At 34.3% G+C, this 22,607-nt stretch overlaps 5 protein-coding genes across 8 annotated transcripts; 4 read left to right on the top strand and 1 right to left on the bottom strand.

The window, feature by feature from the left end:
• Positions 1-1,464: 1,464 nt before the first annotated feature.
• LOC133670198 (putative UDP-glucuronate:xylan alpha-glucuronosyltransferase 5) lies at positions 1,465-4,072 on the top strand. Its single transcript, XM_062090706.1, has 2 exons — positions 1,465-2,240; positions 2,918-4,072. The coding sequence occupies exons 1-2, from the start codon at positions 1,478-1,480 to the stop codon at positions 3,865-3,867; spliced, it is 1,713 nt and encodes a 570-aa protein (XP_061946690.1). The 5' UTR covers positions 1,465-1,477; the 3' UTR covers positions 3,868-4,072.
• Positions 4,073-6,263: 2,191 nt separating this feature from the next.
• LOC133669619 (UDP-glycosyltransferase 83A1-like) lies at positions 6,264-8,135 on the top strand. The gene is made up of 2 exons (XM_062089822.1): positions 6,264-6,973; positions 7,169-8,135. Exons 1-2 carry the CDS (start codon positions 6,418-6,420, stop codon positions 8,047-8,049), a joined length of 1,437 nt encoding a protein of 478 aa, XP_061945806.1. The 5' UTR covers positions 6,264-6,417; the 3' UTR covers positions 8,050-8,135.
• A 1,490-nt stretch (positions 8,136-9,625) lies between these two features.
• On the top strand, positions 9,626-15,973 carry LOC133669133 (mitogen-activated protein kinase kinase kinase ANP1-like). Of its 2 annotated transcripts, none has more exons than XM_062089160.1 (17): positions 9,626-10,092; positions 10,623-10,664; positions 11,171-11,236; positions 11,325-11,435; positions 11,514-11,594; positions 11,717-11,794; positions 11,915-11,997; positions 12,996-13,077; positions 13,167-13,267; positions 13,538-13,577; positions 13,718-13,777; positions 13,863-13,912; positions 14,056-14,209; positions 14,311-14,514; positions 14,617-14,951; positions 15,043-15,110; positions 15,540-15,973. In XM_062089160.1, exons 1-17 carry the CDS (start codon positions 9,790-9,792, stop codon positions 15,641-15,643), a joined length of 1,962 nt encoding a protein of 653 aa, XP_061945144.1. In that variant the 5' UTR covers positions 9,626-9,789; the 3' UTR covers positions 15,644-15,973. The 2 variants fall into 2 exon arrangements, with proteins under 2 accessions (XP_061945144.1, XP_061945143.1); XM_062089159.1 differs by having other exon boundaries at positions 9,627-10,092; positions 14,008-14,209.
• A 670-nt stretch (positions 15,974-16,643) lies between these two features.
• LOC133669528 (microtubule-binding protein TANGLED-like) lies at positions 16,644-18,725 on the bottom strand. 2 transcript variants are annotated; one of them, XM_062089704.1, is made up of 5 exons: positions 18,461-18,725; positions 17,967-18,109; positions 17,801-17,859; positions 17,087-17,671; positions 16,644-17,020 (listed from the first exon to the last, which is right to left on the bottom strand). In XM_062089704.1, exons 1-5 carry the CDS (start codon positions 18,539-18,541, stop codon positions 16,809-16,811), a joined length of 1,080 nt encoding a protein of 359 aa, XP_061945688.1. In that variant the 5' UTR covers positions 18,542-18,725; the 3' UTR covers positions 16,644-16,808. The 2 variants fall into 2 exon arrangements, with proteins under 2 accessions (XP_061945688.1, XP_061945687.1); XM_062089703.1 differs by having other exon boundaries at positions 16,644-17,671; positions 18,461-18,724.
• A 1,335-nt stretch (positions 18,726-20,060) lies between these two features.
• LOC133669223 (protein EMBRYO DEFECTIVE 514-like) lies at positions 20,061-21,705 on the top strand. Of its 2 annotated transcripts, none has more exons than XM_062089276.1 (2): positions 20,061-20,139; positions 20,796-21,705. In XM_062089276.1, the coding sequence occupies exon 2, from the start codon at positions 20,830-20,832 to the stop codon at positions 21,520-21,522; it is 693 nt and encodes a 230-aa protein (XP_061945260.1). In that variant the 5' UTR covers positions 20,061-20,139; positions 20,796-20,829; the 3' UTR covers positions 21,523-21,705. The 2 variants fall into 2 exon arrangements, with proteins under 2 accessions (XP_061945260.1, XP_061945261.1); XM_062089277.1 differs by lacking the exon at positions 20,061-20,139 and adding an exon at positions 20,183-20,360.
• The last annotated feature ends 902 nt before the right edge of the window (positions 21,706-22,607 follow it).

The following is a 22,607-nucleotide window of genomic DNA, read 5'->3' as shown; positions in this document are numbered from 1 at the left end:
ATTTTTGACATCAGCACATCAAAACGATCCAAAACGTAGAAATTATATTAAATTTTAACAAAAAAAATTTAAATTTTTTAAAAACACAGCCGCAGCCGCGTTTCCAAACGCTGTCTTGGAATGGTGGAATCTCTCATGTCATGGTGGCCAAATTCTCATACCACTACGTACCATTGTTGTTTTCATACGATCGAGAAATTGACATCTCAGCAAACGTGGACAGCATAAAATCCAATCGAAATTTCTAGTGGGATGTCCTTACGTGCTTCTCTTACATTTTCGTTGAAGCCAGCAGCGTGGAGGAGCTTGCTGTCAATTTGAAGTAGCCTCGGGGTAATGTTTTTTTTTTATTATTATTATGGATGTTGGATGAGCTTGTATGTATCTTGATTAATTTTATATTTTTTAAAAATAATAACCATATAAATCTCTAATAACCAGTATAGTAATAATTATAGAATTCAAACTTGAAATCATAAAAAAATATAATTTTTTCTTATAGCCATGAAAAGGGAGAAGGCGTGATTAAGTCTGTCATATCTCTAGTTTGTTAACTTAATGAGAAATTACACCATGTTTCTAAAAAATTTAATTTTTTTTACTAAAATTTAATATAATTTGTATGTTTTGGATCGTTTTAATATGTTAATATCAAAAATAATTTTTAAAAAATAAAAAAAATATTATTAACATACATTTTAACATAAATAAATAAATAATTAATATGATTAGCAACAAATTGGTTGCATTGATTTGTTCTTGGATAACCCCTTGAAGTGTCACGTTCAGGTATTGAATAAATTTATGCAACCCCACTGTAATAATTTAAACCAAGGAAAACAATTCCATAACCAACGGGTCAATGAAGTACTAGTGGCCCACTTGTGGGCCCATGACACCCACCTGCACTTCAATTTTTACACAATAATTAATGATTCCAAAAATAAATAAATAAATAAATAAATTGCCATGAAATCGATCAATGCATGAGTAAAATCTTTTCTTAGTGGGTAACGTGTTCGTTATTTATTCTATGTGCTCTTTACTTTCTCTTTGATTGATTAGGGTTTCTATCACTGGAATTTCTATGGTTCCATGCCTCAACCTCCAACAAACCAAACACCTACTATACCTGGACAGAGCATGCATGGCCAGCCAACCAAACACCCTGCATAATTATCCCTCTATAATTTATTTCCCTAAAAGAACAATACCAGTTTTAGCAAGTCGATCGTCGAAACAAATCCTTACCGGCCCTCGATCCCATATCAAAATCTAAAGAGCTGTGAGTGTAATATATAACGCATTATTATATTGCCAAGAAGACAAATTTACAGCACAAACGTGCAGCCATGCTCTCTCTTTCTCACCAAACTCATTTTGATCTGCAAATAAATATACTCTTGACTATATATATATATATATATATATATATATATAACACGCGCGAACGTTATGTGTGTATAGGCCAATCGAGATGGCCTCTTCTAAGCCCCAAAGTTCGTGTCAAAAACTCTTCATCACTTCCCTCTTATTCCTCTCTTTATCCCTCATGTTCCTCGTCTTCTCTTTCAAGCCAAAACCTGGCCATGAGCATGATCACCACCCTCAAACAGCAGCCCGTGACATTAAGAAACCCTTATCAATCAATACACAAAAATCATGGTTCGATGGCCTTATCGAGAAGAAAACCGATAGCGAACCGATCAAGATTGGTTTGGTTAATGTTGATGATCACGTCAAGCATGCATATGATCGTATGCATGGACAAGTAGAGACTGTTAGTGTCGATTTCATGCCTGTATCCAAGGAGCTAAAATGGGAGAGTTTTTTCCCAGAGTGGATTGATGAAGACGCCAGGTGGCACCAACCGTCGTGCCCGGAGGTCCCAATGCCTAGGCTGGACGATTACCGTGACCTAGATGTTATCCTGGCTAGGGTTCCTTGTGGCAGCGGATCAGAGAAGCAGGGGATTAGGGATGTGTTTAGGTTGCAAGTGAACTTGGTGGTGGCTAACCTTGTAGTGGCCAATGGATTGACCAAGGGAGGCGGTGATCGGACGGTGTATGTTGTTTTCATGGGGTCTTGTGGACCCATGCAAGAAATATTCAGGTGTGATGATTTGATGACTCGTTTAGGAGATTATTGGGTGTACAAGCCTGAGTTGAGGAGACTTCGACAGAAGGTGCAAATGCCTGTTGGATCATGCCAGATTGCTCCTCTTGGTAGATTATTGACAGGTATGTCTTAGTTCAATTTGATTTATTTTATTTGCGTTTGGAGCAAACTACATGTTGATGATAACTAGAAAATATAAAAATAAATTAGATTAAAAGATTGATAATATCTTCACTCACCAATCATGAACTTTCTTCATCATGAAGATACCATTTTTCCAGTTTCTTTATTAAAAACATTATTTTTAATAAATGACTAATCAAGCACAAAATAATAAGTTTATACAATTAACATCATTTGAGTAGTGTTTGTTTATTATTTGGAATAAAAAAATAGAGATAATTAGGATAAAGAAAACATGTCTCTTAATTATATTTTTTATATTTCCAAAAAAAAAAATCCATTTCAAAATTTTCATAAAAAGCCATTTGTTTTTACATCTTTGTTTATATATTCCTTTTATGTTTATGTTCCTTTTATATATATATATATATATATATATATATATATATATATATATATATATATATTCCTTTAATATTTTTCTGAACTAATTTATTCCTTTTATATTTTTCTGAACTAATTAAACGCACAATATTGATGTTTGTTCAAAAAAAATTAAATGTTCCATGAAAGAAAGTTAATATGCAGGAAATAATGTTAGCATTGTAATTAACATCTTGAATTTGTGCTGTTTTTTTTATATATATATAGTTTGAATTTGTTTGTTAATATGCAGGAAGCCAAGGAACTCAGAGACATTCCATGGCACAATATTCAACAGCAAGAAAACCCATAATTGACAACATCTTGTATCATCATCAAAGGGTTGCCTATGCAACAGTAATCCATTCCTCAGAAGCTTATGTCTGTGGAGCAATTGCTTTGGCTCAAAGTATAATACAAAACAACTCTACGAACGACCTCGTCCTCCTCCATGATTCATCATTAAGTCCAGAGTCCCTCGGTGGTCTTAGAGCCGCCGGGTGGAAGACGAAGCTCATCCAACCTATCCGAAGCCCTTTTGCTCGAAAAGACTCGTACAACGAATGGAACTACAGCAAACTTCGACTTTGGCAACTCACAGATTATGACAAAGTTGTTTTCATAGATGCTGACCTTATAGTCCTCAAGAATATCGACAAGTTCTTTGCTTATCCACAATTATCAGCAGCTCCGAATGACAAGGTGCTATTCAACTCGGGGATCATGGTGATTGAGCCGTCGACGTGCTTGTTTGAAGACATGATGTCAAAGAGGAATAAGTTGCTTTCATACAATGGAGGTGATCAAGGGTTTCTCAATGAAGCCTTCACATGGTGGCATCGGCTGCCTACGAGGCTGAATTATCTCAAGATCTTCAAGAACCAAGGAAACCCAGATCATGAAATGCAGAAGGGTCCCTACACCATCCATTTCTTGGGATTAAAGCCATGGGCATGCTACAAAGATTATGATTGTAATTGGGACATGGTGGATCGCCATATTTTTGCCAGCGACTCGGCTCACAAGAGATGGTGGCGGGTTTATGATGCCATGCCAAAGAAATTGCAGCAGTATTGTGGACTCACAAAGCATATGGATGCAAGGATAAGGAAATGGCGAGGGAAGGCTAAGAATGCGAGCTTGCCAGATGGTCATTGGAAGATTAATGTTAAAGATCCCAGACAATACCATCTTAATGATTAAATTAAATCAAATCAAATTAATTGCTTTGTATTCTTGTAGCTAGCTAGTGCATTATTGTAGCTAATCAAGATTTTCCATGAGTACTAAAATTTTGACAAACTCAACATTAGATATTATTTTTTCAGAGAATAAACCGATTCATCAATTATTGGTTGGCTTAAGTTTAATACTGTGAATCCATTCTATACATTATAACATTTTGTTTATATATATATATATGTGCTCAGGAGTGATCGTTTTCGATTCGATTTGATTTTTATAAAAAAAAAACCAAATTAAATTTAAAAAAAAAACTAAAACCGGTTCAAACCAACTTAAGTTAAAAATTTAAACTGTTAGATGAGAAATCTAAGTTATAATTTATATAATTATCTGACAAGTTGTTACCAATCATAATTAGATACAAAATTCACAAGGGCATATTTTTTTTATTATAATGATAAGAATTGAAAGGAGATTTAATAGCTGCAAATGTAAGAAAAAATGCTCAGCATGCTAACACCCAAAGATGTTCTGGACTCCAATGGCTTGGCGATATTCATTGAGGAGTTTGGACAAGAAACATATCCATACAATTAAGTAAACAGAGAAATGTAATAGTTTATTACATTTCTGCTGCTGCTGCTCTGTGTCTCTATAAACCTCCATTAAATTAGCTTGTAGTAGCAAATATACAAGGAAAAAAAAGCATGCTATATATGCAGATTATCTTGAAATTCTATTAAAAGATTTTAAATAGGCTCAATAGAAAATTCTAGGAGTTGGCATTCATTGACGACTCATCAGATGTAAAAATAAACTTTTTTTCAACCAATCTTGCTTCTCTGACGCCAATAAACAATAAGCTATTGTTTTCTAATTATTTTTTTAAAATCTTTTTCTTTTGGCGTTCCTGTCTTGTATCTTCTCTGTGCATGCAAGTCAATTTGCATACAACAAGTTCAATCATGGTTGTAAAACTTGAATCCATCTTGCGAGTTAATTTAGGGTTTGGATTGGTATTAAAATAAAAAAAAATAAAAAAACTTGATTTTAGTTATTTTAAGTCCGATTTGATCAAAACTCAACTCTCAACCCATTAATTTTTTTATAAAAAAATTTGTTTTTGTTCAAAATGATATTATTTTAATCATTTAAAAAAATTAAATTAAATCAACCTGGAACAAGAAGTAAGAATGTATATTTATATATAATTGTTATATTATAAAAATTAGCTAAAAAGGTTCAATCATTTACTATGGGAATGACTATGGGTTGCTATTATAAAATTGAATATTTCACTTATTTTTAAAACATTATTTTGATTAGTTTATTTTTTAATATATATTGGGTTGTTTGATACTCCTCGAATTCCCGAGGCCGACCCATAACATAGGATATACTCGATTAAATTATGAATGAAAATCGCTTTAAATTTTAAAGTTTTATTCATTTTGTTTTTGATGAGGTTATCCTAATATTACATCTAGGTTACAGATTTTGCATGTTGTCCCAACTAGACTCGATCGAGGAGGGTTTTTTCTATCTTTTTTGGATTATATTTTTTCTTTAATTTTATCATTTAATATTTTATTTTATAAAAATTGAGCTTGGATTTTTTTTCATTTTACTTTTTATATGGTTATCACGTTTTTATTTAATTTTTTCTTCGTTATCCGACAAAATCCTTCAACATTTGATTTTTTTAAAATTAATTTTTTATTTTAATTTTATCTTTCAATATTTAATTGATTAAGAATTGGTTTTAGTGCTTTTTATTTTTTGTTTTCCTTTCTATTTTATGCACATGATCGTGGTGTTAGTGGATTAACCTGGTTTGACTTATATTTTTTTTCCATAACCTTTTTCAAAATAATTATTTTCTTAGTTTCGCCTTTTGATATTACTTTGTTTGATAATTGAACTTAATGATTTTATTTGATTTGCTTTTGCACGGGGTTACCCCGTGTCACGATCAAGTTGCATATATGACATGCTAATCCGGATGAGTTTGAGTTAGATTTTTTTTCACTTTATTTATTATTGCTGTATTTTTTAAAATTTTTTTAATTTACTCGAGCTTATTAAACCTCAATTAAGCCAATAATTCTTGTCTTAGATTTTATTTTATTTTTTAATCACTTGCAACACTTTAATAATTTATTTTTTTTGTATTAAAAAAAAAATTAGATCATCCTGATGTGTATTGCGTACCACCTATATAGTATAATATAATTATCATGTCCAAGCATGAAACTTACTTAATAAAACAATTATATTGTTAATATATTAAGTAAATGTTAATACATGCATTGTGGCATCATTTGATAGAACTTTTTGGGAAAAAAAGTGGCATGAAGGTGACCTGGCTACAAGATGTTTAAAACATCCAAGATGTTTTGGACTCTAATGGCTTGGCCAGATCCATTGAGGAATTCAACGAGAAGTTTTTCGATATAATTAAAAGACAAGAGACCCGCACCACATCATGTTTGTGGGGATGAAAAGGAGCAATAACAGGATTAATTTCACTTGTATCAGTTGTATGTAAGAATCTGAGATACAGTACTCATGGATTGCAGTCCTTCTAAAGTTTCTGGCACAGCCATTAATGCTCATGTACTCATTCTTACATTACCTGCACAAGGGCACGTTGCCCCGACGATGAAGTTGGCATACCGCCTTGCTGATCTTGGAGTCAAAGTCACTTTTCTTACTGCAGAATGTACATTTGATCAACTTGTCAGTGAGCAATCAAGAAATAAGGATGCTTTGCCAAAGATCCAGGGTGGACCTTATCCGGAGAGGGTGAAGACAGTTTTTTTTCCTGATGGACTGAAAAGTACAGAATTAGATGAGAGAGGAGATACTGTGAAGTTCTTGGAGAGAATTGCAAAGGTCATGCCCTATCATGTGGAGGAATTCATCAAGAAGGCTAATCAACCTGAGTCTGAGAAGGATGAAAAGATTACTTGTGTAATTGCTGATTTGGTCGTGGCATGGGCACTGGAGATTGCAAATAAGATGGGGCTAAAAGGGGCTATCTTTCTTTCATCAGCACCAGGAATTGTATCCATGGTGTTGCAAATACCACATCTTATTGAGGCTGGCATCATCGATGCTGAAGGTAAGCAACTAGTTCTTAAACTATGACTTCTTTAAAGCAGGGATTGCGTCCTGTGCTGCTAATTTTGCTTTTGGATATCCATTGATCGATCAACTAGTTATATAACATAGCCCAACTTTATGAAATTTCAACATATATATGCGACAGCGTAGCTGTACTAACTAGGACATTTTTCATTGGTTTAACCATGTCTAGGAACTCCAAAAAAGAAGGAAAAGGTTATGTTGTCACCATATCTGCCAGCTCTGAGCAGTGATGATTATGTGTGGAATTTCCCAGGAAACAAAGAGTTGCAGAAGGTTGGGTTTGAATTTGTGCGTTCCGGTGAGCCTTTTCTGAGAACATCCAACTGGGTTCTGTGCAACTGGTATCGCGACCTTGATCCTTCAGCTGATGGTTTACTCCCGACTACATTATCGATTGGTCCACTACTTGCAAATGATCGGCCTAGTGGAAATATGTTTTCAGAGGACCTTACTTGTTTAAGCTGGCTCGACAGACAACCGCCAGGATCGGTTGTTTATGTCTCTTTTGGCAGCACAGGGACATTTAATTCTCATCAATTTGATGAATTAGCCCTTGGCCTTCAACTTATGGGCAGACCATTTCTCTGGGTGGTGCGGCCGGACAGCAGCCATGAGGTTGCTAGTGCTACTGATGGTCTCCGAAATAGAGGAGCAGATGATCATCAGCTTGGAAAGATAGTTCAGTGGGCACCTCAAGAAAAAGTGTTGGCTCACCCTTCTGTTGGATGCTTCTTAACTCACTGTGGTTGGAACTCAACCGTAGAGGGCATGAGCATGGGGGTTCCCCTGCTTTGCTGGCCTCACATGGGAGATCAATTCTATGTCAGGACTTGCATCTGTGATGGCTGGAAGGTTGGTTTGGAGTTGAAGCCAAACGAAGATGGGATCTTTACAAGGCATGAAATCAAAAGCAAAGTGGATGAATTGCTCATCAATGGTGGAATAAGAGAAAATGCACTCAAGATTAAGAGGTTGGCTCAGATGAGTTTGTCCAAAGGTGGATCCTCTTCAAAAAATCTGGAACAATTTGTCGCAGAACTTGTGCTTTGAAGATTGTTTCTGCCACTCTGTTCCTAGTCAAGTTAATGTATCAGCAATAATGGCCGTTTCATAACACGATGGAGCATTTTGACTCATGATAGCGGTAATGGGCATTACATCGTGGCAAGGACGGAAGCAGGAATTCACAAGAGGATGCGTCAGGATTAAAAAATCATTAAGATTAATTTCAAAACAAGTAAAGTTTGAAGAAAAAAAAGAGAGATTTTGGGGAGGGCAAAATACTTAACAAATATGAAAAAAATAAGAAAAATCCAAGGGTCAAAGTGAAGATTTTCAAAATTTCAGGGGTGAAGAAAATCTTGATTTCGTCCCTCCATTATGTAACAACAGTTGATTTTTGGTTCCCAACTCTCTTCTTTTTTCTTTTTTCTCCTCCCCAAAACACCTTCATGAAAATTCCTTTTTCTTTTTTTTTAAAAAGGTAAGAATTTGATATTAAACACCCTTAGAAAATTAAAAAAAAAACAATATATCAAGCTAAAAAAACTCAAAAAACAGTATAAAAACATAAAATTAAACAAGATAAAAAGTTTTTTTAAATCAATATTAAAATTCAACCATCAAACTTTTTTAATAGAATGGAATATGTTGATACCAAAATTGATCTTTTTAGTAGACAAAATTATTGTAAACTAATGACTTTTTTTCTTTTCCACTGTAATCCAATGACTCTCTATCCCTCATCTCTCAAATCAGAAAATAAAAAAAGAAAAGAATAAAGTTTTGGATTAAAATTGAATTTGCTTGAAAATTAAAAAAAATAGAGAGATCTAATATTTATAATTTAAAAAGTAAAAGGACTATAATGAATATTTTGTTAAAAGTATGAAAACACCACTCATTTCCTATGCCTTTTTCACTTTAATTCTATATCTTTGAATCTTGCTATTTCTAAACAAATTTATTTAAATTGGGCCTAGTATAGTCTTGAAAAAAAGAGTCTATAGATGAAAAAAAAAACATACCACCATTGCAATCCCCAGTAATTTATATTTTGATAAACAATGATGTCTTGAACAATATTTTCATTGCTCCTTTAAAAGTTTGTTAATAAGTTTTAAAATACAATTCAAAAAAACTGGTTTTAATTTGGTATGAATTCGAGAAACTTGTTATATATTTGATACTAACTTGACTTTTATTTTTTCTCTTTTTTTTCTTGTTATTTTTTATATTTTTGTTTTAAATCAATAAACCTATAACATTCAGTTCAATATTTAAATTATGGATTGATATTAAGTCAATTTATTTTTTTAACCAAAACATTATTTTATATTTTGAAATAAAATAACAAAAAGAATCTATTTGAAATGATACCTAGTCAAGACAAAGCTTTGGAACAACAATTTAGATAGTGGTTTGGGAATGTGGTTAAAACTATGTTTTTAAAATTTAATTTTTTTATTTAAAATTAATTTTTTTTTATATTTTTAAATAATTTTAAAAATTAATCACCGACACAGTTTTAAATATATTACTTATATTAACCTTTAAGTGGGAAAGTTTTATAACACCATAAATCCATTAATTTACTTACTTTTACTAATGAAAAAAAAAAGGACCAAGGAGTCCTGCAATTATGATTTCTTCATTTTCTTATTTTTCAAAAACAAAATTTTCCCCAACTTTTCCCTCCTCTCTCTCCCCTTTCCCTACTCATTGATCAAAAGAAGAACCCTCCAATAACTCCATCAATCACTCCCTCTCTCTATTTCTCTTTATGTCACAATGCAAGACTTCTTGGGATCAGTTAGGAGATCAATAGTATTCCGTACACCCCCACAAGATCATAATCCCAATCAAGAAACCAATTACTGCAGTCCAAACAATCCATTAACTTCAACACTAGTTGACAAATTAAATAACTGCGTTCGTAAATCAAGAATCTTTAACAAACCCACTTCTCCGTCTTCACTTCCAATGCCTCCTCCGATCCGGTACCGTAAAGGGGAGTTGATTGGTTGTGGTGCATTTGGCCATGTTTATATGGGCATGAATCTTGATTCTGGAGAGCTTTTAGCGATAAAGCAGGTTCCTTTTCATTTGATTCTATCTGGGTTTTTGTTTATTTTGAGTTTTCAGTGGGTTTCTCGAAAGGGGTTTTGGTTAGTTTTTTTTATTTTAACTGTGGGTTTTTGAGAGCTTGATTTTTTTGATGTGTTTTTGTTGAATTTTGGTTTTGGGTTCTGATTTTGAAATGGGGTTTTGTTGGTTTAAGGTTAATTATGATTTTTTGGGCTATGGGTTTTGTTGGTTTTGGAGACTTTCAAGTTTGATACTTTTCACACTTATTCTGATTTTGGGTTGATTAATATTGGCTTTAATAATTGTGAGTCTGGTTTTTCATATTTGGTAATTGGTAGTGATCGATTCATAGTTGGGATGGAGTCTGTTACTCTTGCACTTTTTTTTTTAATTGTTGATAGGTAGTATCTGTGTTGATGTTAAACTTGACTTCGGAAAGTGTTCTTTCAGTTGTTCTGAAAATAACGGGAGTTGTTCTGAAAATGACGGGTTTGGATGTGATTTTGAGTCTCTTTTCCTTGCTTGTTATTTCTTAGGTTTTGATTGCAGCTAATGGAGCTACAAGAGAGAGAGCTCAGGTATGAATCTAAAACAATTAGTTGTAACTGGTTCCTCGAAATAGTGAAGTTAGTGTTTTAGGATTCTGATTATTTCAAGCTCTCTGAAGAATGAAAATCTATTCAATCAAGCATTATAATATTTAAGATTAGTACGCAAGTGGTTAGCTTCATTGTATTAGGAACAAGGGGGAGGATTATTTCCTCTTCCTTTTATATTGAAGGATTGTTGTCCTGTCTTATGCTGCATTTTTTGCGAGGAAGAATTTATGTGTTTTATGGGTTTCCTTAAACCAGAAAATGACATCAAACAGCAAATAATATTTGTTGTGCATGATTGGGTAAGGGAGCTTCAATTTGGCCAATTTTCATGCACTTAGAAACCTAAACATTCAAATGTAATATGAAGTTTATTATTCCAGAATTATGTAGAGATGGTGTATGTATGGTAGTTGTTGTAATAGGCTCTCTCAATGTCAATATTAGAAAAATCTTGTCTTAGTTCACTTGGTTGTTGCTATAAGTAGGCTCACATCAGAGAGCTTGAGGAAGAAGTGAAGCTTCTACAGAATCTCTCCCATCCTAACATTGTTGTGAGTATTGAGACTGGTCTTCTGTTTATTAACTGAACTGATGAAGTTTACCACAGTTCTGACATTGCAAGTCATTTCTGGTCCTCAGAGATATTTGGGTACAGTTAGGGAGGAGGAAACCTTAAATATTTTGCTTGAATTTGTCCCGGGTGGATCAATATCATCTCTTTTGGGGAAATTTGGATCCTTCCCTGAGCCAGTAAGTCTTCGATTCTTTGCCAACTGAGCTTGTTCATATTACATGACTTGGGCTAATCATGCGGGTTAATTTGAACAGGTTATAAGAGCCTATACCAAGCAATTATTGCTGGGGTTGGAGTATTTACACAACAATGGAATTATGCACAGAGACATCAAGGTACCTTTGAAGTTTAAATTTCCTTCCCTTGATGCTACATGTGAGAAAAAGTCTTTAGCCTTTTTCTCATCTCTTTTTTTTTTTTTTTTGAGCAATGACATGTCTTCTTCATGTACTCCTAGGGAGCAAACATTCTTGTAGATAATAAAGGGTGCATTAAACTTGCAGATTTTGGTGCATCAAAACAGGTTGTTGAGCTGGTATGCACATGGTTGATCCACTGTCTACTATGTTTACCTTGTTCTTTATGTTGTAGGAAGTATTTCCTAAAATCACTTCTAATATTTATATCCAACTAATTGAGACCTTTGTCACTGTAGGCTACTGTTTCAGGAGCCAAATCGATGAAGGGCACGCCATACTGGATGGCTCCTGAAGTCATTCTGCAGACGGGGCATGGCTTGTAAGGACAATTAAGTTCCTCTGAAATTTTACATGATTACATTATTCCTAGAAAAGTATGGTACCCTCTGAATTAGGTCCCGGATTTCCTTTTTTAGGTTTTTGTTTTCTACATGTTGACAGGAAAAAAGCATTTATTGATAGAAAGACTGGAGAATTTAGGTTTAGAAAGATGTCAAGCTGAAAAATGAACAAGAGGAACAAGTATAAACTTAGTTATAGATATGTTTCTGAGAGCCGACATTAAATGGTACAAATTACATTGTTTTAAAAAGTCCTGGAATCTTAAGAGGCCTAGGATGTGCCTGCTTAGTCCAGATCATTGCTTTTTCTAAAGTGTACGTATATTCTTAAAGACAGCTGTCTTTTTCTCTACCCGTGTGTCCAATAGAGTATCGCCTTGTGCCAAAATCTATTATGATTTTGTCAGGGCATTTACCTCATACATTTTACTATATAAGAAACAGAAAATAATTTGCATGAGTTATGAAGGACTGGGGAAAAAACGAGTCATGAAGAAAGTTGTAGCAATGAAAGCGAAGTGCCATGCATACCTATTAATATAGAAAAAACCAATCGTTTTATAAAATCCCAGAATCCAGAAGCTTCTTGTGGTTGAATTTCACTAGAATATCAAACAAAATTGTCTTGGCATTACCTCTGTTGCAATAAAATAATTTCTATTGGACATTAGATGACGTGGCATAAATATTGAAGGATCTAGTTGCAGAGCTTATATTCTTGATTATTGTGATCTGTTTAATCCAGAAGCTTCTACAGCTAATTTTCCGCCATGTGTGCCATATGCAAAAACATAAAAGGTTTATATGAAGGCTTTGAAGAGTTTAAGTGAAATCATGGTATTTGAATTTTCTGGTCTGTGCATAATGTATCTAAGTGCTTCTTCATCTATAAGTAACATGATAAGTTGGGAATTTTTCTTGATTGTTTAAATTATAAAACTGAACCTTACTGATATACTATAAAACAATTCCCTAGCTCTGCTGATATATGGAGTGTTGGATGCACAGTCATTGAGATGGCCACTGGAAAGCCTCCTTGGAGCCAACAATACCAAGAGGTACCTAATTTTCTAGCTCTTGAGCATATATATATATGGTATTCCATATGGTGCTTTCCAATATATTTCACTGAAAATGTTTCTGTTAGGTTGCCGCACTCTTTTATATAGGGTCGACGAAGTCTCATCCAGAAATCCCTGGGCATCTCACTCCAGAGGCCAAAGATTTTCTGCTCAAGTGCTTGCACAAGTACTGTTTCTGTTGCCTTTTTCGCTTTTATTTTGAGCAATATCGATATGAGATTTACAATGACTCCGATGCTTCATCCTTTGGGGTTTAGCTCTCTTAATGTGAAATAGGTGGGTAGTGATTATGAAGATCATAAGTTCAAATCCTATCAACAAAAATTTTGGGTTGCATTCTTACTTTAAAATAAACACTCAACCCTCGGATACAATTAGTACGCCCACTAATATCTTTTTCCTCCTGAATCTCATTGGCATGTAATTTCTAATGCAGGGAACCAAATATGAGGCCAGAGGCATCTCAATTGCTGCAGGTGATTTTAATGTTATTTACTGTCTTTTATTTATTTGAGCACATTGTAGTTAGGGGCATCTTTTATGTTCTAATACATTTGTTTTATTGCTGGCTAGTATTTATCAACATTTCATTACCCTAAATTGTTCTTAAATGCAGCATCCATTTGTTACTGGGGAGATGGGCGCATCTGATCATGTTATTCATAGCCCAGTCATGGTTGGTATAGTTGGACCTGATTCTGTTCTCTGATTTTCATGCATTCTTTGATTTCATGTTTTTAATGGAAGACCATTACCTTCAGGAACATTCTGGAATTCCTTTGCAGTTATACACCACTAACCCTGAAACCATGTAAGTACCTTTGTATATTTTTCCTTTCTGTATTAATACATTGAATGTGCTGAACTTGTAGAGGTTCTTAAAATATCAAAAACATTTGTTGCCAGTCAAATGCCATCTGCCCATGACTCAATGGATATCTGTAATTTGGGTAGTCTAGGCTGCTCAATTGATCCGAAGAAACTGTCTGAATGTAAGGATGCATGGGAAATACCAAACAGCAATGATGACATGTGTCTGATAAGCCATGATTTTTCTATAGATGAAATAAAGCTCAATTCTCGTTTGAGTTCTAATGACTTCAATAAGGTGAGAAACTGCTTTGAAATCATTCCCATTGCTGGTGTAGCTTTTTAATCATCTGGCAGCTTCATTATTGTTCAGTTTATTGAAAATTGTGCTTTGTTTAGAGTTCTGATCCCAAATGTGAGCTGTCTGGAGAGTGGAGGTGCAAATTTGATGAGAGTCCAGAATTGGAACAAGCAGGAAGCAAAGTGGACACTGGTAAACCTGTTCAAGTGGACCAAAATATATCATTTTCCTGTGGGGCATCACTTTCTGAGGATGATGAGGAACTTACTGAGTCAAAAATTAGAGCTTTTCTTGGTGAAAAGGTGCTACTGCTTATCTCTGATGTTGAAAATTATCCATTTCCTTCTGTTGTTTGGATCTGGATTTTCAGCATCTTGATATTCAACTGTAATTTTATTTCTCAGGCTTTAGAACTGAAGAAACTGCAAACACCTTTATATGAAGAGTTCTATAATAGTTTGAATGCATCTTTCTCTCCAAGTTTTGGTGGAAGTTCACGTGATGAAACTCCTCCAAATTACTTGAAATTACCTCCTAAAAGCAAGTCACCCAGTCGGATCCCAGTTGGAAGTCCTTCTACAGCATCTGATGCTGTTAGTACTGGAAGCCCTGGGAGTAATAGACGTGCATCTAATGTTGGCAATGCAAGTGATGAAGCTTCAGAGGACAATTCATCCCCTCGGAGCAATGACTGGAAAGGGCTTCAAGTTGATGGTCAGCCAGAAACAAGTAGCCCAAGGTTAGCCCATATGTCTCATCCTTAAGCTTGTGCTTCCATGATTCTCTTTCAGTGTGAATTAATCTGAAGTGTGATGATTTGCTACTCACAGTGTGAGCTTTTCTGAGAGACAAAGGAAGTGGAAAGAAGAGCTTGACCAAGAGCTTGAGAGAAAGAGAGGTAGAGCTTTCTTGCTTTTCCCTGTGTATTTAAATATCAACTAATTAATAGTACTCTCACATTCCTCAACTCCAATGCTTTTCTGTTTCACGTGCATTCCTGCAAGGATACTGTTTGGGAAATTATCTGCATTGCAGTCACCCGTCTCTGAATTTTCATTATCCGTCAACTGAATTTCTGTTTTGACATTGTGCTTGGTTAACATAGGCGTGGGAATGTGTTTAGATTAGCTTATTAAGTTTTTTCTATGCTGTCTAAAAAACTTGTCTGGAAAAAACAAGATACATGCGAATTCGTCTAGACAAGTATATCTGATTTTATTTCCCCCCTCCTCATCCCAACCAAAAAAAAAAATGGTAGCTTTGGCAATCACACTTGACTTCCATGATTTTGGATATTATTGCGTGATTTTGAAAACTATGTATGCAGAGATGATGCGCCAAGCAGCCGTGGGAAGTAAGACATCGTCCCCCAAGGATAGAGCCTTGGGTCGGCAGAGAGAGCGGACAAGGTTTGCATCTCCAAGCAAATGATTGCTTGCCTAGGCGGATTCCATGTTTCCCCTTAAGAGCTTGAATGCAAGGCTTGCAGTTTCATTAGGAGTGGTGAAAATATGGCTCAGTGTGGAAGGTTTGCCAGATGTTGAATACTGCAGCAATTTTCTCATTGTTCAGCCTGAATGGTCTTTGTTATATTGTACCATATAGAGAGCACCGTTGAAAAGAGTGGTAATGTTTGGAGATAATATTTGTTTCTCCTACTTTTTGAGGGTGGAGTGAATGATACATGCCTCTCAGGTTTGTAACATCAGTGTACAATAATCATATTGAGTGAAATATTCATAAGCTTCTGCAATTTTGCAACACCTTCTTCTACCTCCTTGTGTAGTTCTTTTGATCTGGCAACAACAACCTATTGTTTTTTTTTTTTTTGTTAAAAAAAATTCAGTTTCGAATGAAATCTAGTTGGAGCTAAGTTTTATAATTAAGGATTTAGATTTATTCTTTCTAGTCAATATGTGACTGACAACTACACCGAAATTTCAGAGTAAATTATCCTCAGTCCCTCGGTTTGACTCTTATCATTACTTTAACACCTTCATGTTTGAAAATTATAATTTAGTTCATTGGCTCTAGTTATCTGTCTTATCATATATGTTAGTGTTTTTCAAATCCCAATTGTATCCCCTTGACAATTTCTAATTTTTAGAGAAAAATCACTTGAGTGGAGGTTTTGTAGTGGCTTAGTAGTTGTTTTTTTAAATATTTTTTTATTAAAAAATAAATTAAAAAAATATTTTTTTAAAAAATATTATAATATTATCATATTAAAACAATTCAAAAATATAAAAAAATTTAAATAAAAAAATTTAAATTTTTTTAAAATATTATTTGAGGTACGTTCCCCAAATGGTGCCTCAGAGAACGGTCCCCACATGAGTCAAAGTACCAAGTTATAATCATAATCAGGTTCATAACTTGGGGGCTAGAGAATAATTTATTCTAAAATTTAGGATTTCTGTGGATTCTGTGAGACAACGAGAATCCATGATCACCTTGATGAAATACCTCAAGAATCAACAACGTAACCAACAATTCACACTTGTTTGTAATATAAAAGAATCAACTATGGACATTGATAAAGTGTCTGAAATAGAATCCTCAATCTTCAAACAAACCAAAGGAAAACTAACACCACTCAAATTCTCCCCAGTGAGAACCGTCTCGGTGTTGCTATTGGACGCTGTTTCAGTCCACTCATTACTAACCCATCACTCTTCAGCAGAATTTTTCTGCCTTTCAATGGAGACACCAATTTGTTGGCCAACCTTGAAGGTGAAAATGATCGACGCAACTTCGATGCAGTTGACAACTTAGGTGATTTCCTGCTTAAGTTTGTAGGTCTTGTAGGTGATTTCCTGCTTAAGTTTGTAGGTCTTGTAGGTGATTTCCTGCTTAAGTTTGTAGGTCTTGTAGGTGATAGGGAACAGACAACTGGTGGGTTCTTGATCTTTACTTGGAATTTTGAACCTGATGGAGGGGACTTAATCAAGAACTTATGTGGGGTTGTCTGCTTTTTGTTTCTTGCAATCACTGGAGACCTTGTCTTGCAAAACTTTTGCTGCTGTGTAGAATCTGTAGAAAGGAACAAAGGGTTTGGAAACAGTACTGTCTTTTTAGCCCATGGCCTATTCCTAGGAGACACTCTGTTTGCCAAATACCGAGCATTTTCTTTATCCACTTCACTCTTCTTAGGAGGTGAAACCTTGAAGTTAATACGCGATCGAGCTCTTAAAAGACATGGAGAATCGGATTCTGATCGAATTGACTGTAATTTAGTTTGCTTTTCCTTCTTCCTTCTGGATTTGAGTTCAGTGTCTTCGGGGTGAGGCCTTTGTTTTCTCTGTTGGGTCACTGGAGTTTTGGGGTCTTCAAGGGTAGATTTCTTGGTTTTGCAAGCAACAGCTGCAACAATTTCTCTTGCAAATTGGCTTGCTTGTAGAATCTCTCCCACTGTTTCACCTACTAGCATTGCTGGTAAAGACATTCGCCGCCATTCGCCTGCATAAAGCATTCAAGTCATTCGGACTGTTCAATTAGCAATTGTTAGGTACTTCAAATTTTCAGAAAAGAAATGTCTTCACAACATAATCACAGACAATAACTGAAATCAATCAGAAAGAGAGATACCTATTGAAGTTGCTGGCAGCTTCCCCACTGGAGATTTCTTAGGGGCAGTACTCTTGGTCCTTCAAATTGGTAAAAGTAGAAGACAACACATTTTAGTAAATCTTCACAGAAATGAACAAGAAGAATCAAAATTTAAAATTTTGATCACAGCTAATTTCTAGTTTACCTTAAAGATTCTTGCTTGCACCTAAGACTAGTTCTTAGATACCCTCTGGTACTTCTAGGACTGAGACTAACCCCATCTATCACCTTATTCCCACCTGCCACTGTGTATTGAAGCTCTTGCAATCTAGCCATACATCTTTCCACCTTCACAGAATTTACAAAAAACAAAGCAAACCCATTATTCTAGTGGAAGAGGAACATATATAATCAAAACCCCAGTTTCAGAAAAAGAAAGTTCTGTGCTTGGTCGCTGAGAAAAAAAAAAAGGAAAAGAAAAGAGCTTTAGGACTGAAAATCTGAAAATTCTCGGATAACCAGAGTGATCCAAGCTAATGCACCAAATTTGTAGACCGAAAAGTAAGCTTATTGAAAATCAAAGACCCAGACTTGAAAATTCTCTCATCTTTTTCTCCAGTTTTCTGGGAACCACACATCCAAAAAGAAAAAGGAGAGGTTGGTGGGTTTGTACCATATTTTGAGCTAAAAAATATGTACCTTCTTTACAGTTTCTCTGAGTAAAACTGGGTTGAGAGGAGCCACCATTTTCCTCTGCTTTGGTGGGGTTCTTGCAACCATGATTGCTAACAAACTACACAAGTGGGTCTCTAAGCTCTCTCTCTAAATACCCAGTGAACCAAAGACTTAAAATATGGGGGACAGTTACAAAATTTGGGTGTGTTCTTTACCCAAAAGTCTCTCAGAAGTGCTTGCTTCCTTTTCTTTGCACATTTTCAAAGTTCAGAAGTCAAAACTGAAAGACTTTAGGGCCTATAATAACGGATATGTCCTCCAACGGTCTAATCAATCCTCAAAATAAACGTATGCAACGGCTACTTTTGCTCTCAGTTTAAAATGATAATCAGTAAATTATGGTAATATTTATTAATAAAAAATTACGTTATTGTTTCCATCGGTATTCGCCTACAACAATGTTCTATCGACGAATATTGAGAGAATTACAGGTGAAAATTAAGGAATAAAAAAAATAAAACAGGTATTCTCTCATTATTTTTACCAGAAAATATGACATGTTATTATTATAGAAAAAATTATGAATGAAATATATCCATTAATGAATCTATTGATAATATTTAAATTATAACCTAGTAGGTCTTCTCTCCCCCACCTCCATTTCTTTTTCTTTCGTTTCTTAATTCAAACATAAAATATATAATTCTTTTTTAAGGAAGAAGTTGTTTAGAAAAATTTAGTGTTGAAAATCAAAAGAAAATATAAATTCATGTTCTTTGTTATAGATAAATTATTTATCTTATTGTTTTTTTATCCAAATTATACATTCTAAAAATATGATGATTAATAAGATTTAATCTCTTCATTCTTGCCAGTTTAATTCAAAATGAAGGGGGATAAAGGTTTAGAGGTAAGGGTTAGAATATAAGATAATTAATTTCGACGTGCATAAATATTCTATGTTCAATACTTGGTGGATAAAAAACATGCAATAATCCCATTCAATGGATTTTTTTTATATAAATTCAGAACGAATGAAAAATAAAAAATAATTTACCCTGATTTGTAATTTTTCTCTATTAAAATTAGGGGTGGCCATCAATTTAAATAGGTTAATTTGAGTATAAAATATCCAATCAAATTGTTTTTTTATTTTTTTAATGATTCAAACTAAAATAAATAACCGAGCTCTATTCAGTTTTATATTATTAACAATAAAAAAAATTTAAATATTTTAGTTGTGATATTTCTAATAGGTTTTGATTTAATAGAATTTTAATTTATAATAAATCTTAATTCTTTATTTAGATAGGATTTTGAAACTAAAACCAAACTAAACTGAATGAATTTTTTTAAAATATATTTTAATAAAAATTATTAAAAAAATTGAAAACCCATTCATTTCAATTAATTTTAAGTCAGGTTACATGAATATTTCAGATAATTCGGTTAATTTACCCATGAGAATTATCTATTTACCTCATAATTAGCAATAATTGGGTGGGCTAGGATCCTAAATGGGCCATAACCCAAATAAAAAATCCAATTCCAGAATACCCGAGTCTCGTTGACCCGAGAATAAAACCCGTAAAGGGTTTCCGTTTTGGAGTATTTAAAAACAGTAAAAATATTTAACTATAAAAGGAACCCTAAAATATTCACAGATTCACATAGACAGCGGCTCCTCTTTTCCACTCTCTACAGTAAGTTAGACCGAAACATCTTATATTATCATATATGTTTGATCTTTAGAAATATGGGGTTGTCAATGTTTTGTTGAATTATTGGTTTCTTTTTGCCCCCAATATGCTTATATTTATGGACTAATAAATGGGTTATGAAAGCTATATCAACCCAATTGTTGATGAAGTTAGTAAAGTTGTTAGCTTTTTTGTGTTAAGGAGGTGCTATGTTTGATATTAAGGTTGTTTTCTTTTTCAGCTTTCTTGTACGGATACGAGGGTTTTTAGTGATCGTTAGAAATCTTGGTTTGATTGAGTGTGTTTGGACTTTAGTGAATTTTTGTTTCATTTAAATATGAAGGTGGTAGATTGTTTCATTTAAGATGACCCTTTTAAGTTTTGCTTCTGTTTTAGTATTTACTTAAGCAGAGGAGCTGGTTTTTGAGGGAATTCAAAAGGAAATCTAAGTGAAAATTGAAGACTGGGGACAGATTGTGAATTGGCATTAATTTATATTATTTTTACTGATTCAGTTTCTAGGATAAGTTGGCTATGTTTCGTTTATGTTTGATTGCTTTGTGTGGACTATAAATAATGTATCTTTGGGTTTGCTTGTTATTGTTTTGTGTGCCATTCTTTGCTGCCAATCTAAACTCAGAGTTCTGTTTATGAAATAGGAGCTACAATCTTGGACCACTTTCTCATATACTGATGGTGGAGGAGACAGTAGCTGAAGCCATTGAGGCTAACCTGGAGAGAGCTGACTCAGCTACCGTGGACATGGATATGGTAGAGGATGTGGCAGAAAATGGTGCGAAGCGAGCTCGAGAGGGAGAGGAGGAGGAAAACGAAGATGTATTGAAGAAGCAGAAGGTGGATAAATCTGTGGAGGAAGAGCGGTTGGAGAAGCTTGAAGAAGAGGGAGAGGGAGAGGAGAAGGAAGAGAAGAAGGAAGAGGAGGAGAAGTCTGGACCGGTCAGCTTGGGTCCTAAGAGTTTCGGATCAGCAGTGGAGATGTTTGATTATTTCTACAATTTCCTCCATCAGTGGCCTCCCAATATTAAAGTCAACAAGTATGAGCACATGGTGCTGGTGGACTTGCTTAAGACTGGTCACTCAGAGCCTGACAAAAAGATTGGTAGTGGCATCCAAGCTTTCGAAGTTCGGTTTCATCCAAGGTTTAAGAGTCGGTGCTTATTCCTAATTAGGGATGATGACTCTGTTGATGATTTCAGCTTTAGGAAGTGTGTAGATCACATACTTCCGCTGCCCGAGGACTTGAAAGTAAAATCTGACAACTTTCTAGGTGGAGGTAAGGGTTACGGAGGGAAAGGTGGTCCTGGTGGAAGAGGTGGCCGAGGCCGCGGCCGTGGTTATGGAAGAGGTGGTAGATCAAGGAACTGATGAATCATAGAAGACAATTGAGGATCACATGTTTTTCTTCTTATTGTCTGGCCAAGCTATTCTCTCTGATCCAAGTTTTGACTGTTAAATTCTTATAGTTTAAAGCCTTTTTATGTGGCCTTAGAGATCGTCTGTTTTTGCCGCTTCAATGTATTTCTTGTCTGAGCTGTTCCTTTTGCTCTACTGTTTTCTTTTATCTCTTTCCTTACCTTTTCTGTGTGGGTGGTGTTGGGGGGTTGTCATGTTCTGATCAATCTATCTCTGAAAAGGAGTGATATGTTGCGGACTGCAGTTAAAATATATACATGAAAGGGCAAACTATATATCCAGCTGCTGCTGCTGCTACTATCCAAAGAAATAAATAGAAATACAAAAAAAAAAGAGGAGGAAGTTTCTTTGCTTAGGAGCAATTCTTCGACAAGCAGGCTTAAAGTGGCAACTTCAGTGATGCGGATTAATCAGGTAATGTCAATTAAATGAATTGGGTAATAAATTGGGTCTACTTTGTCCTTTGCACCAGATTTTATTAATCCTTTCTGTACGGCTTCTAATTTTTATAAGGTGAAGTGGGTATAAAACATAAATTGAATGTCCTGATTTTTAATTGTCATTTCTTTTCAAAATATACAAAGAGATTTATGATACTAGAATAATAATTGATAGATCCGATTCGGGTTATTTTGTATATTAGATTAACCAAAATTAATTATTTTTTTAATTAAAATGTTATTTTAAAAAAAATAATCTTTCATGGTGTCAATCTCACCAGATTTAGATTGGGTTTGATTATGTTAATTAATTCATAGGTCAATACTTCAGATCAATCGAGTTTAACCAGGTTAATATTTTTTTTATTTAAATTAAAATTCGATATGTATTAATATCTAAGTTGTAAGTTTCATGAATTAATTTGTTGGACCGATTTAAATTTAACAAGAATTTATAATGATACCAACTTTATTACATTTTGTATGTAATAACTCACTTGGCACATACCTTGTCTCCCAAGATTTCTAGTTTGAAGACATTTAAAAAGAAGAATTGATGGTGGTAATGGGATTCCACAAAATGAAAATAGACGAAGG

The sequence above is a fragment of the Populus nigra genome, chromosome 12 (genome assembly GCF_951802175.1).
Source record: "Populus nigra chromosome 12, ddPopNigr1.1, whole genome shotgun sequence".
In the NCBI taxonomy this organism is placed as follows: Eukaryota; Viridiplantae; Streptophyta; class Magnoliopsida; order Malpighiales; family Salicaceae; genus Populus; species Populus nigra.
This window is presented reverse-complemented; position numbering and strand designations above follow the sequence as displayed.